This window comes from Histoplasma capsulatum, genomic scaffold, assembly GCF_000149585.1.
Source record: "Histoplasma capsulatum NAm1 scaffold_3 genomic scaffold, whole genome shotgun sequence".
Classification (NCBI taxonomy): domain Eukaryota; kingdom Fungi; phylum Ascomycota; class Eurotiomycetes; order Onygenales; family Ajellomycetaceae; genus Histoplasma; species Histoplasma mississippiense.
The window spans coordinates 737,984-755,318 of record NW_001813980.1 but is presented as its reverse complement, the minus strand read 5'-3'; the positions used below and the strand labels follow the sequence as shown (position 1 = coordinate 755,318).

The following is a 17,335-nucleotide window of genomic DNA, read 5'->3' as shown; positions in this document are numbered from 1 at the left end:
TCGATTTTGAAGAGTACGGAGGGTGGAGTATAATAGAAATTAGGGATGTTGTACGAACGCTTGCTCGAGAAAACGGATTCACGTCAAAAGTCTGGGATCAAATTACGCCACGATTCGGAATTAATATACCTGAAAGGGGATGAGGAAGAGGAGGGAGGAGGAAAGAGAGACCTGTTAGCGAAGAGGCTAAGCGCCGTGCTCGAAAAGTCTTTGAGCGCGCGCACAATGTGTTTAAAGAGAAGGAGATGAAAGAAGAGGTACGTTTATTCGTATTTTTCTCCTCACTCTCTCAGAAATCTTTTTTTTTTCATTAGTGGATCAGATTATGCCGAAGCTAACATTCTTCTCACTTTATAGCGAGTCGCTCTCCTCAATGCGTGGAAATCCTTCGAGCAGACACACGGGTCGCCGGATGACATCGCCAAGATCGAAAAGCAAATGCCCAGCAAGGTCAAGAAGCGACGCAAGCTGGATGATGATCGCTATGAAGAATACATGGATTACATGTTCCCTGCAGACGACGAGTCGTCAGCCAAATTGTCACAAATTCTTCAGAGAGCACACCAATGGAAAAAGGAGCAGGCGAGCAGTATGGGGAAGGGAGAGGCATGAATGCATGTCGGTCGTTAGGATGGATTAATGAGAGAGTGTCTCAGACGGAGGGACATAACTGTTTCTATTTGTTCAAATTGCTTAGCGGTCAGTTACATCAGAGTACAGCACGGCGTTTGCAGCCAGTGATTTAGCTATATTGGTGTTTTAAGAAGGGCATTATATCATTTTGCTGCTAGATTAATATTCCAGGCGCTTGAAGAACCAATATTACTCACATCAGCTAATTGACATCTATCAACATTCATCATCCAATCAATTGAACGTTACTCTTATTCAACCATAACCCAATCCACAACGATGACAAAGACGTCTCGCAGTAACTGATCTAAGTTTATCCTTTTAAAATATATGTGGGGAACAAATCTCCCCCGTTTCCACAACCACGCCAATGACACCTGTAGTCAGTCGTGATCAATCGTGATCAATCGCTTAATAAAACACGCCCCCTCTACGGGCGCCTACTGACGGAGGTAAATTTGAGCAGCAGCAGCAGCATCGCCACCCACACCCAGCCAATCAACCAATCGAATCGCCAAAAGCGAATCATGAGGTTGGCTCTTTGGGGCTCACAGTGGGCGGCGGGTCTTTCAGGCACAGGTTTTGGCTGACTGGCTTGTCAGCGAAGGTTAAGCTCTTACCTGGCGATCACAGTGACCTTTGCATGCTAATGCTCGATGACGATGACAACCCATCCGTGAGCTCTCTACTCCATAACGTGGAATTGGATATTTTGCTTATCTTTATCAACGAACAGGAAGACATACGCAGTGGTAGTACTGGCCTGGGTTGCGGTTGCGCATTGGATGTGTTTTTTGGGAGACTTCCCTTTTACTAGTATTTTTGACATTCGGGCCCAAGGTCACTCACCGCAACAAATGGATCAATCCTGAGGGCGGGAGTCATCCATCTGAGGAGCCAAAGCATGGGTTATATATTGGCGATATGTTCACGCATTTTCCAAGTGAAACTGCTATGTTAGCATATGTCCCTCTTCATGTCTTGTTAGGTTTCTATCGATTGTAGAACAATCAATATCTACATAGTAACTTGCTCTCGATGCAAAAATATATCATGAGAGTGTTTTTATGTCTTGGAGGAACTCAATTCTTGGGTAGCGATCCAATCCCTGGCACTCTGCGTGGGGCCTATCAATCCAAGGTGGAGCTCAATGACACAAACACCAGCACGTTGGCTATTCATGGCAAGGCGCCTCATGAGAAAGTGAACGATGGATGCGTAAACGATACACACTGGACCAACCATTCTGAGCAGCTTTTTTTTTTCTCGACCAAGGCTAGGCTCAGGACCATTTCTTTCACCAGACTCCCCTGCTGCCTTTTACCTGCCAGTGGCCACTGCCAGTTGGTTTTCAAATAAGGCTCAGGGGTTGGTGGGATTTTCCGGTTGGCTCGACACCAGCCCTGCGAAGGAACTCGGCCTGTTCAAGATTCCTGCCGTCAATCTCCCGCAACGAATGAGGGGAGAGAAAAAGAAAGAGGTATTTTATTTGTTTTATTTCATGAAGTTTATTGAATGAACGGCGAGAATTATCGCTCCTTCAAATGGGCCAGGCCCCGCGAAGCGTCGGTCGAATCGCAACTGCCACCCCATCACCACTGTACGCTTCCAGGTTTCTCTTTGTTCCGGTTTTGTCTTCGAATTCGGGTTCCCTCCACGCATGTGCGAGAAGAGGAAGCAGTTTGGTCGCACAGAACCTCCGTGCTTCTGTGCTGAAAACAGTTCGGAAAACATTTTCAATGCTGTGCAACTAGCGCCTTGCCTCTTCTACGCATACTATCCGCTTTTGAGCAACCTTGGGGTCTCCTCGGGTTTCAGGGTCAGTTTGGTAGAGGTAGAAAGGGGAAGGAAGAAGAAGGAGAGAGATAGCAAAGGAAAGGAACTGCTGTTTTTCGTGTCAATCAATACTAGAGGATGTTCTGGAATCTGGGTATTACTATTTTTTGGCTCCCTTGAGTTATTCCGATAAATCTTCCAGGAAGGCCCTCAGCTAGCTCACCTGCTCAATGAATGACGACATCACGTCATATCACAGTGTGTAGTTCGAGTCATTATGTGTAATTCAAGGGACTAAAATGCATGCAAGAAGCAAGGAAAAGCAAGTGAAATTAAACAATAAACCTTGAGTTGTTTGTATATGTATATATATTCCTTCTTGGCCCTTTGATGACTCCATGATAGCGGTTCTTGTTTTGTTCAGTATGTTAGAAAAGGAAACAAGAAGCCTGTTAAACTCAAGGTTAGTTAGTACCTAGGCAGGCCTGCCCAGGTGGGATAATACAAGCACAAGCACAAAGAAAACGGCAGGACGTACATTAATTTATTGGGTCTTTTTTTTTTTTTTTTTTTTTTTTTTTTTTTTTTTTTTTCTGGATTTTCTTTCCAGGCGGGAGGGAGAGATGAGAAAATCACCTGGTTTTGTGACGGTGTAACCTGTTTGCAGTTGATGGAATGCATACGATAGATAAACGATAGACACACGTTGATGGAAGGAACGGGACGGTTTTGATTTTTGATTCCTGGATCAATTTATTATCGATTTTTGTCGGGCTTTGAAGCGTCTTGGAGCTGCCGATTATTGACGATCTCGCATTGTCTCCTTTTCAAGAAGTACGGAGTAGAAATCAAGATGCTTCGAGAGGGAAGTTGGTGTTCTGCCCTACGACTTTCCACTTTATTCGGGATAAATACTCCGTCGCAGGAATACAAATGCCAAGGCTTTTGCGGGCAATTTTATGCAAGCCAAATCCGTGCATTCGATGTTTCTCCTTCGAAGAGACCAGAGGCTTTTGAACATATTTGTACTGTACATAACATATGAATCACATCCAGATATATCCAGATACGTTATTTATTTTCAAGTCGAGGTATTTAATAACTGCTGCTGTTGTCACGGATGGACTTGATCCAAGGAAATTGCATAGGAGAATGGAAATCCGTCGCGGCGGGTTTTGTTTCCACAATACAATACCAAGCAAGATACTCTAGTGACAGCGCCCAAACGCATCTGTGACGGAACCCCTGCCGGACAAAGTATGTATCGGATACCTATTAGCTTAGTGAGACTGCCCCATGTTCTCTTGTCGCAGGTACCGAATCTCAGCACCGCCCTGAGCTAAACAGATCCGTTCTCTTGGCTAGGTCCCCGAGAGCCTTGTAATTTCTTGGCCCACCCCTCACCCTTCTGCTCTCTGGGTGTGTAGATTTCAGACAGGCTTTGATTTCTATGCCAGTATTTTGTGAATTCGTGAAACGGACACCGTATACCGTATAGGACATCTATTGGGCTCTGGGTAAAGTTCGCGTTCCCAGACGTTGGCCCAGCCTGCAACACCAGCATTACCAACCCCTGGCTAAAAATACCTGAGAAATACAGCCCGCACGACCAGCCCGCTGTTTCAAAAATGCCCAGCCCGTGTTTTGTTTGGTCCAAGATTTCCCCCCCTTACCGGTCCCGTACGCTAGGCTAGGCTCGTACTCAGCAAACATCGCTTGCTCCTAACTAGTGGGTGCTGGTGCAACTTGCCCCTTCCACATCTCCTTTCTTGCTCTCTCCCTCTTTGCTCCCTCGTCCCCAACCTCACCTCTTCAACGTCAACCATCCCCGGCGTCTGTTTGCCTTTTCACGGCACTCCCATTCCTTTAGTCTCTCGCCCGGTGCTGTTGCATCAATTCGCTCTCTCCATTGTGCTTCTCCTCTCGCTGGTTAGAGACATACCTAAGTCTGGATACTCCTGTTGCAACCATTGTTGTTTCACTTTTCCCTCACTCCACCCGTCAGAAACTTTATGGCATCGCTCGTCCGCTTCTATCTCCCTTGAGCCATTCTCAATTCGTATCTCTCCCTTGGCCGAGAGCTGGATTTCGATTTTAGACCAGCATTTTCGACATCAACGTACCATTGACACCGTGGATCGATCGTCGTTTGGTGGTGTTGGTTGGTTGGCTGGTGGGTTGGTTCGTTAATGGTTTGAAAATATATATATATATATATATTTAAATAAGTATTCCGACGTATTGGGTTGGGTTCGACTCGGTTTGAGCTATCATTTGTTGCTTTGCGGTTGGGATGAAGGGCTGTCGCTGTTGACCTGGAAGTTATCGACTCAGGAACGAACCCCCACAGCGTTTTCGGATCGACTCGTGCCAGTTTCCTTCATCGGCACAGTTATCTGGTGCATGAGACGGCGTTTTTGTTCCTATGGTTTTTGTGGCTTGGGGTTGGGAAACATCGTCGGGCAAAATTATTCTCTCAACGACTTACGACTTTTTTTGTGAATCGGTTTATCGCACTATGAGATAGGTTCTCCTGTTTTGCACAGCGGCGTCACATTTCTTGGGCTACCAAGGCCTTAATCGTCACACCCCGTTGGAGAATAAACCCCCGCGAAACCCACGCTTGGTTACCCTTATCACCGTCGAGAGGCGTTCAGCTCTCTCGTCTTCTCATCCACCAAGATGTCGCTCCGTCAACCCCCTGTTGAACTCAGGGGACACTGCTCCGTCGTCCATGACGGCGTTCTTTATGTATTTACGCCCGATGCCTTTATGTCGCTCCCACTGGAGCGTGGTGGGGAATGGTCGAGGCTTCGTATGGAAGTGCCTGTCTCAGACGCAGCCTGCACGCTGGGAGGTGTGGATGGTAACCCGAATGACCCAGGTATTTACGTGATTGGAGGGAAATCCGATTCGCCTGACTACAGCGGCATTCAGCTCTATTCGCTGAGGACAAAAAGATGGAAGTCATTGGATCTTCAGGGTAACACGGACATCAAAAATCGCATCCATCATGGCGTTAGCTACCTGACCGCTTCCTCTTCACTCTTAGTCTTTGCTGGCAGCCAAAATGGACACATCAACCCGTCTACGCAAACATTCCTTATTCCTGCTGCTCCCCCACACGTAGTTGCGTCATTTAACGCACCAGTTGACCCAGCAGTGGATCCGTTACTGTTACCCTGGAGCGAAGACTCTGCATTTATGGTTGGAGGTGGCCCTTCTAATACCAGAACATATACTTTCAACAAAGCCGAAGGATGGCGAGACACCGGAGTTCCTATAACTCAACCTTTGCCAGAGAAGTCCAAAGTTCAATGCGCGATGCTACTTGGTGCAGACGGTAGCCGAGTCCTCGAAGTTTTTGACGTGAGTAGGTCTCCTAATTCTGTTTCTCGATATGTGATACTTCGCGCAGGTGGTGTGGTTGCTGGCCCTGGTGAGCAAATTGGTGGCAGTGCCACCAGCCCAGAAAAACAAACAACGGGCGATGTGACTTTGGCAACTTTCCCCAAATACAATAGCAAAAACGCCCCGAATTCGACCCTCGATGATTTTTCCCTTGCCCAGGATGGGAATGGTTTGGTAGTCATAACCGGGCGCCATTCTGACTATCCAGTGAGGCTTTTCGACCAGTCTAAAAATAGTTGGGTTGATACGAAGCAATTGCTACTTGGAGACGAAACTAATTTCCTCGCGACTCCTAATATTCCCACATCTGCTTCGGCTTTACCATCCTCGTCTTCATCCATTGCGCCATCTTCTACTGGTGCCCCTGAATTGGTGCCTGGAGTTGGGAATAGACGGACATTGTCGATCGTAGGCGCGACCCTTGGAGCGATTCTAGGCGTTGCCGCACTCTTGATCCTCATCCTTCTTTTCATCGGTTGGAGAAAACGACGAAATCGGTACATGAACCGGGGCAGAAATGGCTATCAGGAGGATAAAGATCGACTCAGCTTCCAGGACCAAGGGATGGAGCCACTAACCCGCTCTGTTGAGCCAATGGCAAGAGGGCCAGTACCCTCGACAAATTCTTGGGCCATAATGTCTGGTCAAATTGATGACAAACCGTCAAAAGCTACTGCTATCCCCATGCGCCCCAGCCCAGCTCTAAGCGCTCTAGAAAAGGAAACTGGCGGCCGAAGTCCTCTTCGACAAATCCGTACGGCTAACCTTCCAGGCGAGAATTCGATATCACTTCCAGGCGATGAAGATTCTACTCGAGGCGATCGACGTACCGACGAAGGATGGAGCAAATATTTCCAGAGCGATAATGAGGCAAACCTAGCTAGAGACACATCTGCTAGATCATCAGCGGCATCTTCACAGATGACAAAGTCAGACTACAGGAATAGTGACTGGCCTACGATTTCATCTGATGTTGCACCCTTAAAAATTAACCAATTGGGCAATCCCCAACCTATCAATCGTGTTGTCTCTGGCAGCCCAGGCACCCAACATGCACCAAGGCTAGGCGAGTCCATTGTCATGCAACAGGGATTGAAGGCAAAAATCTCCAGTGGAGATTCCATTAGCATCGCCTCTGACGACTATGAGGATGAGAGATATTCATCTGGGATGCCAGTAAATATACACGACGACTCAGGCTGGTCTGCCACAGGAGGACATCATTTCGCGGACGAGCGAGTCGCCAGTAGCAACTACTCTGGTAGCTTGTATCAGCCACCTTTCGCGAATCAAGCAAGAGAGGAGCGCCCGGTTACCTTGTGGCCATCGAACGCACCCGAATCTTCTAATACACCGGATGGCTCTAAACCAGAGAAAAGCGCGAATACAGATATGAGCTGGTTGAATCTTAAGGGCACACGTTAACCATTGATTTGAAACATGTGGACAAACAATATTCATCCAGCCCAACTTGAACTCATACTTTCCTGTTTCTTCTGACCTTAAAACACCTTTCGTTCCATCTCACCGCAACATCCGGCTGGCACACTGTTGATCCCATCCCTCATCTTAACTATCCACAACAATATCCCGTCCCATCGATCCGTATGCTTGATACAACATCTGATATGTCTGTCTGCTGACCGCCATCCTGACCCCCCTGGCTTTGTTCGTTCATTATATGCCCTCACTTCAAGCTCATCATCATTTTTTCGTATATTTTGTTCTCCTTGTATCCTCATTTGCTTTAGCACCCCGTCACCACCCACTGAACACCGAGCCGGTTTCTTTCATATTTGAAACTTCTTTTCTTCTACTCTCTGCCTCTTTCTTTGACTTCTCTGTATCATTAATATTTATTCTTTTCATTTTATTCTTTAACCTTTCATCTTTCCTGCGATACCTCTTTACCTTTTATTTCCCAACTAGTTCATTTTTGTTTTTCTTCCATTTTTTACCCACCATGGCCTAGCAATCAGTATCAGTCAGTTTTCTACATATAGAGTTATCACTCAAGCATTCACTACCACCTCCTTCCAATTTAAAAAAAGTATTTCTCAAATCTCACTTTCCCTTGCGCTCTTTCGCTTGCTCTTAGCTAAATGGCACAAACAAAATGATTAAGAAGTATCTTTGCATCGCTCTTCTCTCAAAACACCGCCGTACTAATTGAAAAACCACTCCTTTAACAAAACCCGATGTTGTACTCTTTTTTTCATAGTATTCCTCTATCTCTATAAATTCCCTTTTTCCTCTAGCCCTCTCATGTTTTCTCTTTCTTCTCTCTCAGTTTACTATTTCTATCATGGGTAATGTGGACGTGTTTCACTGAATACTCCCTTCAAAGCTTCCGTATGCCTTTACGCTATACATATTTTGAAGGTGAAAACGGGGATTGAGAGGCATTGCGTTTTATCCCCGCCCTCCGTTGTTTTCTTTTGCTGGGGCTTCCCCCCCACCCTCTTCTTCGGTTTTAGTTTCTATTCTGATGGGGGAAAAATGGAAATACGGGGATCTGCGACGGTTGGTGGTTGATGTAGCGGCGGGAGAAGAGGTAAATAGGTTCATTAATATTAGGGCTTTTTAAAGATCCACTGAAGTAGATCAAGTTAAGGGCAACCCTTTCGTTGTAATCAGCAATGGGTTGATGCGACTGGGAAGAAGTGAGGGTCTCTTTTACAGATTGTTGATGATTATCTGAAGAATCCTGTTCTTGGGGGCCTTTTTTTTAATTTTCGTCTTATATATATCTCTCTGAAAACATGTTACAGATCTCAATGCCTTAGGTCACTGCAAGGTTCTCTTGATAATCTCAACCTGAACTCGTGAACAGGCGTGAAAATGTGACATACACGCTGCATCTATCTTTTCTCCTCCAACTTGACAATCCAGGCAGCTCCATTGAGAGAACCATCTTTCAGTTCGAAAGGCAAACTGGAAATTTTAACTTAATTGTGTTTTCAAGAGCTCAAACAATAATGAAACAAGCCTGTTTCACCATAGAGCGCCATTTCATCACTTGATCATATGAAGCCATATCCACTCCCCATTTTTCCAAATAATATCGTTATTATTGATATAAGTCTGGACCTTCGCAACTGGTTTCATGAACGGAGACTTCGGGATTACAATCCGTTTCAGTCTCTGGCTCACCCACCTCCAAGTCCTGTTACCGTGTGTACTGTACATGTACCTCTACTCAGCCCTTCCATTGTGAGAGGGGCGAAGCCAAATGCTGGAATCGAGAATGCCTGCTCGCTCGCTTCGCCGCTGCTGCTCTGATCGGAAGCCGCCAGCGAAGCATGCATATATCGAGCTGTATGTCAGCTGTCCCGCTGGCCCTCCCCGCTCCTTGCCTTGCACAAGCCAAAGTCTATATCCGAACTTACGCTGAGTAGTTCTTATTTCCTTTTTCTTGTTTCTTTTTTTTTACCCTTTCTTTCTTCCCCTTCCGCTCCCATGGTTTACTAAAATCTCCGGGTCTACCAGGCCCATTTTGGGGGGGGGGAGGGGTGTGTGGCTGGGAGAGCGATTATTGATGCACCAAGACAAGAAAATGAAAGGCATCTCCGGGCAAAAAGCGATTTGTTCAATAACTGCTCCGCCACCCCATGGCCATTCAAGTTCCCTCCAAGCAGTCCTTACTCTGGATGCATATTCAAATGCCACACAATCGGCTCCCTAAGTACGCAGAATACAGCATAAGCTCTACTCCGTAATACAGCGTATGTAGGGCCCTTCGGTTAACTCTTCGGCTATTCAACTCGGCCTGCCGAGGTTGGGTGAGCAGATTTGAGGAGCAAATCCTGTTGCATCCCTTGCATGAGTACGGAGTATAATATTGATTGACCAGGAATGCAGCAGGGTTCGGTGATTGATTGAGTTTCCCAACACCCCCCCCAAGATAGAGACGAAGAAAGTAAAAAACATAAAATAAAATAATAATATAAAAAAGGATTTATTCAGGGATGATTATCCATGTCCCTGAACCTTGCCCATATCCACCAGATTTGACCATCTTCGGGGGACCGGCCATCAGATTCGAAAATGTTTGCGACCGTGAATGCAAGCCATCGTCACGTCAGCTAGCAGGGGGATATTTCGTAGGGCTAAAAAGGGAAAAGGGACAATTTTGAAGGTTAGCCGTATCAAGCAAGATTCTGTACCAATAAAAGGATGGCTGGTGAATTACGGATTTTAGAATGGAATTAACTAAAACCGGCATCAACGGTCTGTTCAATAATAATAATAATTTGCTTGTGTTCAAGCGATCCGCCGTCGGTTGTTGTCTACTATTCTATACCCTGATCCACTCGCGCTTGATAGGCGATGACAGTGTAACAGTGCTCCAGTGCATGGACATGATTATGTCGTCACAAGTCTATCACCAAATTGGAGGAGAAGAGTAAAGTGAAAAGGGATTGAAGCGGAGCGAAAAAAAAAAAAAAAAAAAAAATGTGGATTAAACACCGCTGAGTTTGATACGTCTTGGTTCTCGATTCGCTGGAAATTATACGATTCAGTCTGGCTGTGGCTGGAGGAAGGGTAAGATCCTGGTGAATATTGATAACAGATCCTGCGCTTAGACTCGAAACTGTGCTTTTATCTGGATGCTATTCTAATACGAAGGGGAACATATGGTTTAATGTTGAGGAATACCGAACAAAAAATCGGATAGTATCGGCCGACGTAAGGGTCCGAGGGTGTGGGAGCGGGAGTCTGGAATTTACATTATAGTTCGGGGATTCTTAAACAGAAAACGAAATCAGAAACGATCTAGTAGGCGAAGTTGCTTATCCGAGCATCGAGGAAGAATCTTTGATAAATTTTTCCATTCGTTGGAAAACTCGAGAAGCAATAGTTTCAAAACTCAATCGGGTTCAATGAATCCTGGACATCAACAGCATATATCTGGGGGACAGGTCTCTCTGCGCCCCTCAGCCGCCACTGTTCAGGAGATGTGAAATACAAGATTCGTTCTGTGCATGTAACTAGGCAGCTTCAAGCTCCTTAGTCCAACTGTCTTCTAGCCTGTTCAGTGTGGCTGAAAAGGGAGCTCTCCACATCAACCGAAACATCCCTTCGCTCGAACTGCCGTGCCCTTTATTCTCATCTGCCCAATGCGTGGCTTTGCAAGTGCCTGCCTCTCCGGGTTAGATTTGACGCTGATCTTAAGCGAATGCGCCAGGTCATCTCACCTTTCACCCTTGAGGCGTGCAACGCAGATCTTCAATGCCAGCAACTCGTGGAGAGCAAGAAGTAGCTGTTTCGCTCCCCATTCTTGCACCAGTTCGCATTATTATCGCTAGTTTCCTTTTCCATGATAAGTATGGGGAATTGTGGAGTTAGGTGCATGCGACCAGGGCTTCCCTGATTGAATCATCGCCGCTAACCTTCAGCCAAACTCCGTAGACGCCGCGGACATTTCTCAGAAGTGGAGAAGCGGATGGCACGCAAATCCATCAAGTATTCATGAACGCGATGCAAGATAGAGTTGTCACACATGGAGAGGTTTGACTAGCGGTGAAAAGTTGATATGATTTTCTACCTTCCCTCTCCTGCAGCGTGATGCAGGAGGAAGCTGGTGCATTTCATGTTTCGGCATTACTTGTTGGACCCATTGCCCTGCGAGTCTTCCAACGGTCGTAATTGCACCAACCTGAGCTGCGTAAGAATTTAGCTGCGCTAGTGCAGGGTCTCCAACAGCCGAACCATGTGCTGCGTGGCAGCTAGTCCATTATTGGCGACATACGCAGGCGCTTAAAATGTGATGAATGGGTGCTACCGTGCTAGAAGAAGTGAGTTGCTGGGCGCACCTGAGAAATGTCCGAAAAGATGTTGGAGCTGTTTGATTGGTGCATGAAGTGGCGGTACAAAGGGATCAGCTTCGATGTTTCTGAGCATCAAGATGTCGTCTTGTGTCTTTGACTGTGCAAAAGGATTAGTGTCTGCTTCGAGCGATCGTCCTTCGGTGCTATTCGATCAATGTTGAGGAAGGGCTTGCGTTCGTAACTTTCTGGCTTGAACAAACACGAACTAGCGTATTTGGAACATTCTCCTGCTTCGACTTTAATTTTTGGGTCTCTCTTTTGATGGAAACAAGAATTCCGAATTTGATAATTAAAAGGCATTATCTGATTAAATTCCAATTATGCTCCCGACGGGAAGCATCAAAGAACAGGAGCCAATGACGTAATGAGAAATTATCCTTCGGTGACCAAAACAGCAATCGGCGTCCAAAGCGTTGCAGCTATTTCCCCGAAGAGTCACGAATGCGCCCTTATCAGCTAGTCTGTTGATGAAACGGCCGTCACATATCGTTACTTCGGGGTTCTTCACCCAAGATCGATTATGTCTCGATCATGCTGTTGAATGTCAAGCTGAAGTCAAACTGTTCGAAGAACTACAGGAGGTGCGTCGATACGTAGCGTACGTTGCAATAATAATTACACCGCGCCTATACTCCGTATATCATACCTCAACCAGACTAACAATACACCTCCCCATCTTTGGCTAAGCCATACATAAAACTGCCAGTTGCGAGAATCGCTCGAAGCGTTTATTTGAAGCGACCTATCTTGCCAGTTTGATTTTATCGGACAAGAGCAGGGATGCAGATATCAGGGGATGCTTGTAATTTATGGGAATTTCGGTACACCCTTTAAGAGAAATTATTCAGGCACATAATTCTTGTACCAACTCAACCACTCCAACCTTGAGACGTAACAGTCAGGTGTTTGAAATCTTCTATATAGATCCCGAGTCGTTTCAACTCAACAAAATGCCCTGTGATGAATCCGGCTAGACCAATCCAACCACGACTGATTGGACCATCTGATTTGCATTGATGAGCAATGGCAGTCGCCAGTCGCCGTTCTGCCGCTGCGCTTGTTCGCTCTGTACGGCTGCGACCCTGAGGATGCAAACACCGGTAACAAGCGTGGGACTAACCTTCTGTTGATTAGGCTTTTTCTAGAAGGTGCAGAACCTCGGAACTGTTCGGTAGTTTCCACATTCTGAGTTTAGTGTAAATGCTAAACTCAACGTCTTGCACCTTAAACATCATTGGTAATTATTCCACAACGTATTATTGGCCGGTGTGACTTTTTGGAACCTCATCCATCGGGTCACCCTCGTCAGCAACGCTCCGCGGTGATAGCGGAGATAACCACGGAATCATGTGATGTTTGTGGAAACGGTTTGCGATTATAGATTCCCAGAGTACTCCGTGGCTGCCGGCTAAATCCCCAGGAACATCTGTGGTATGACATACTATATATAGCATGTGCTGAGTACGGAGAGATCCTCAGCTGCTCAATCAAAAAATCTCATATCCTAGGATCTATTGTCGGTATTTTACATATACGGCATCTACGGCACGACATATTCTTGGGAACAAGCTCTTCCACAAACTAGAAATTTAAATGAAAATCTCAATACTAGCTTAAATACTTGAAACCCCTAAATTACGGACTTTTATGAAGCATGTTTACCATAACTCTGAGTTTCAAGCCTGTGAAAGGACATTTTTTGCCATGCCTCTGTAGACGTGTTGAACAGAGCATGCCTACTTACATATAATAAACTAAGCCAATAGCAATGGGGTCCCTTTTAGCCTAGCGAAAAGGTTTTCGGTTTAATATATATCTTCAATGTACTGCTCAGTTTGGAGGAAATGCAGTGTATTGACTATCCCCATCGAGATTAGGCAACTCTTGGCCGTTTTGCAAATTAGCCTACTCGCCACAGATCAATTTTAGGCACTGTATTCTGAATAATCCAGCAGCGGCGAGCTCAGAAAAGAAAATGTTTTGAGGAGGGGGGAAATCTTGTTCGGTAAGTGATATGCCCAAAGTGGACGGGGATGCACAACAAAGTTCATGGCTGCTTACAAAAAGCAAAAGGAACTTTCTGTCTTTGGTTCAATAGGGACTTTTGCCCTCACCAATTGGTGACTTTTCAGGTTAACGGGCAATAACTTTATTTTCCAAATCGAACTCCTAGTTTGGGTGGGTCAACTGCATTCCTGCATCTTCACAGCTGGCTGTGTCAAGGCTCAAGGATTCGTATCTTTGTTCGGTGGACGCCTCTGGGAGTATGCTTGCCTCAAGACGTGGCACCTCATGAATGCGAGTGGCAAAATTGGCGTCTTTCCTTCTTGATTTCTGGCTGTCCGGACCACTGGCCAATCACCAGTTCTCCAGTTCTCCATGGACAAGAATTGCCCAAGACAAACTCAGCTTCAGGGATTGCCAGGTGTGGGGTTGGGGAAAAGAGGGACCTGAAGCGGCACCTAACCGGGGCAAAATAGACAAAAGCTATTGGCGGAGTTTCCGCAAGGGGTAGGCAGGGCGGGTTGAGTTGAAATACACAGTTTCCATTCCCGACTGTACCAAAACGAAAAGGGTGAGACCTTCCAATCTCAGGATAGTCCACATATTCACCATGTTCAACACGATGGCGACGAAGCAAAGGAAAAATGGATTCCAGGCAGCTGGTGCCAGCTTTTATGCTGCGTGGCTGACCTCGGCAATCAATAATCCTGCTAGCAGAACGTCCTTTTTTATCATCTTAACGTGAAGAGGCTTAACAGAAATGTTAGGGAAATCCCTGATCACCAGGGGGTTATGAACCATGCGGATCCGATTGTGAAATACACCCGAGGGATTCTGGAAAATTGCGGAATAGAAATAGTCGTATCCCTTCATTCCTCATAATTTTTTACCGTGTCAATACACCCATTATAAAACATTACGCTTTCAGATGGTATCATGTTGAAATAGATGGGATAAGCAACTGCTTATTTTGGTCAATGGACATATAAAAAAAAAAAACCCCAGGCAATGTTTAGAGTAGACATTAAAATCTCAAACCATAAATCTAGGTCAGTCGACGAGGGAATCAAGAGTTGGTTCGTAATTGAACAATATAGGCACCATCGCTGGAGCTATATTTAAAATTGAAGTGCTTAATGCTATCTTCAATGCAGGAGCTTCTGATACTCGTTTGATACCTTGTATCAATCCAGTCTGCCGAGGTTTTGTTGTGAATGTGAGGCTACCTATACAGTATATATCATCCGGCGATATTAATTAATGTAGAAAGGGGTTTAAGATGCATGTACGCGGCGTACGGATAGCAGTAGGGCATTTTCAATTAATGAGGCCGCATGAAAATGGCAACATGTGGGCCACGGAACTACTCGGAGATTGGAGTCTTATCTCAGCTCCCTCCCCTGAATCTCAGATTTAAGGCTCTTCTTTAATCATAAAAGGTCCTTTCCTGGGGGAGGTAGACTATGCCTGAAGTTAAGTTGTGACTTGCTTGGTATTCCCATAGGCCCTAAAGCGAAGCCTTGACATATATAGATGGGGTAACTTGAGATAGTTATCTTAGATTTGTATGTACGAGCTGGGACTGTGGAGCCAAGCGAAGCAAAAGAATTTTTGATTATTTCAGGCCTTCAAGCCTCCATGATATGAGGGTGGAAAAGCTGGTGATTTTAAAGGTTTTGCAATTGCCAACCCAACAAATAAACTAAGTAGTTTTAAGGTTCCCCTTCTCATCTTTTCATTAAAGCTTGGCATGATGGTGACAGAAATGTAACATTTGCGAGGAGAATGATCGCCATTGACCACATTGATTTTCTTGGGACCTTAGGGTCTGATTTGAGGGTCGCAATGGTTTCTGGAGAGGATAGGAAGAGCCAGTCAGCACCGCGTGTGTCTTTTCCAGCATCTGTTAGTACGAGTTTGAAGGATAATTAAATATGAGAATGGTGTGACGTTGGAAAGACTTATGACTCCCTCAAATGAAACTATTGGAGGGATGTTGCGGGTGGTGAAGAGAGATATTAACACTCTGCGGGACTGAAGCCAAGGCATCCAAAGTGATAGCTGTGCCAATTGCTGAGAAGAGATCCGAGATCCAGCTTCCCAGCTTCCCAGCTTCCAAGGGACCAGATAGCGGAGCGCAAAAATTTCGCGCGGAGCTTGCTATGGAATCATTATTGTGATCTATTTTATCGCCGTGGAGAAAAGAAAAAGAAGCGTTACTACACCAGGATGTATTCATGGTACCATCTGACATAGGTGTCAGGACATCGGATGGTTCAAGAGATACTTCACGTTATTGAACAGTGGCGATTCGAACTTGAAATCTGTCGCTTTTTTGTAAATTTTTTTGCTTTTTCCGTTTGTTCGGTTGACGGCCCCACGTCGAGGACCCTGTGGCTCTGTTTGCTTGGTCCAACTGGGCCCGCAGATTGGCCAACTGCTCAGGATTTTTCGCTTTTGTTGTCTTTTCCTTTTCTTTTTCTCCTGCTCCTATTTCCTTTTCTTGGGATTTCATGAGCCGTGCAGATTTCGCAGTCACCTAATTCCAGGATTCTGCAAGCATTTTCTTTATCTCCCACGTGTTACTCTATATACGGAGTCTTCGTCGAATCGATTGTTGCCATTTGTTAGTCATGGTGGAGCTTGAGGCATGGGCATTTATTGGACCGATTGTAATATAAGGAGGGTAGTAGTGGTGCTGCACATCTGCATAGTTTACTCCCCATTCGTTGTCACTTGAGACGGACGCGCTATGTGCAGTAGTGTATCATGTGCAGAGGCTCGAGAGACCCTGGAAGATTAGGACAATTCTTTTCAACAATAGGGTTGATGTGCATGATCGATGACGTTGGATGAAATCTGGTGGTATTCAGTATTGGATTACAAAGTAATTGAAGCATCAAAATAGAGTTGATTTGACTCAAAGATGATACAAGACAAGTCTCATTCTACACAGCTCATTCTCTCTCTATTCAGTTGCCAATGATCAGGTACACATATTTTATTCTAACTGTATTGGGAAAATGGATGAAGTGAACTGCGTCCACAGGTATATAAATTATAGACTAGCAAGGGGTTTTGGTACTGTACTGAAACAAGGTGGTTTGACTATCAATAACAATGGGTTGCAGAATCTGTCTAATATCTTCTGAACATCAACGTATTAGCCACAGTATTACGATCGAGTTTCGTCTTGGCTGGTAAGAGCAGCCTTTGGCTGATAAGATCCCGCCTTAGTATGTAGTGTACATAGTAAGTTAAGAACTTTGGATTGACGGAAAGAGTGCACCGGATCAACATTTTCGGCTCGACACGCAACCAAGAGGTTTCCTATTGTTATTGAAAGTACGGAGTAGATGAAGTGCTGAATCTTTTGGGTGGCTGGATGCAGCGGGCGGTGGACGACAATGAAAAGGTAAGCATGAAGCAACCCATTTTCAGTTCAGAACGGATATTTGCTTCAGGCAATGGTCGCGGAACGGACGTTGTTTGCATCCCAAGCCGATTGCTTGGGCTCCTCGTGGCATGGGCGTGTTCTCGGACGCTACTCCCATGCATTGATAAAGAAAAGAAAAAAAAGGAAACCCTTCGGAAACGAGACCTTGGTGTCGAATCACAAGTCGTCCACACCCCGATACCCGAGGCTTCTGCATATTCGGGGGGGGGGGGGGGGAGGAAAA

The 17,335-nt window shown here is 45.6% G+C and overlaps 3 protein-coding genes across 3 annotated transcripts; 2 read left to right on the top strand and 1 right to left on the bottom strand.

Moving 5' to 3' along the window:
* Window positions 1–245: 245 nt before the first annotated feature.
* Window positions 246–612, top strand: HCAG_03365 (predicted protein; the record flags this gene model as incomplete). The annotated part of the gene is made up of 2 exons (XM_001541218.1): window positions 246–257; window positions 358–612. 2 exons carry the CDS (start codon window positions 246–248, stop codon window positions 610–612), a joined length of 267 nt encoding a protein of 88 aa, XP_001541268.1.
* Window positions 613–2,127: 1,515 nt separating this feature from the next.
* On the bottom strand, window positions 2,128–2,367 carry HCAG_03364 (predicted protein; the record flags this gene model as incomplete). The annotated part of the gene is made up of 1 exon (XM_001541217.1): window positions 2,128–2,367. The coding sequence occupies one exon, from the start codon at window positions 2,365–2,367 to the stop codon at window positions 2,128–2,130; it is 240 nt and encodes a 79-aa protein (XP_001541267.1).
* Window positions 2,368–5,091: 2,724 nt separating this feature from the next.
* On the top strand, window positions 5,092–7,245 carry HCAG_03363 (predicted protein; the record flags this gene model as incomplete). Its single annotated transcript, XM_001541216.1, has 3 exons — window positions 5,092–5,782; window positions 5,828–6,574; window positions 6,617–7,245. 3 exons carry the CDS (start codon window positions 5,092–5,094, stop codon window positions 7,243–7,245), a joined length of 2,067 nt encoding a protein of 688 aa, XP_001541266.1.
* Window positions 7,246–17,335: the final 10,090 nt, after the last annotated feature.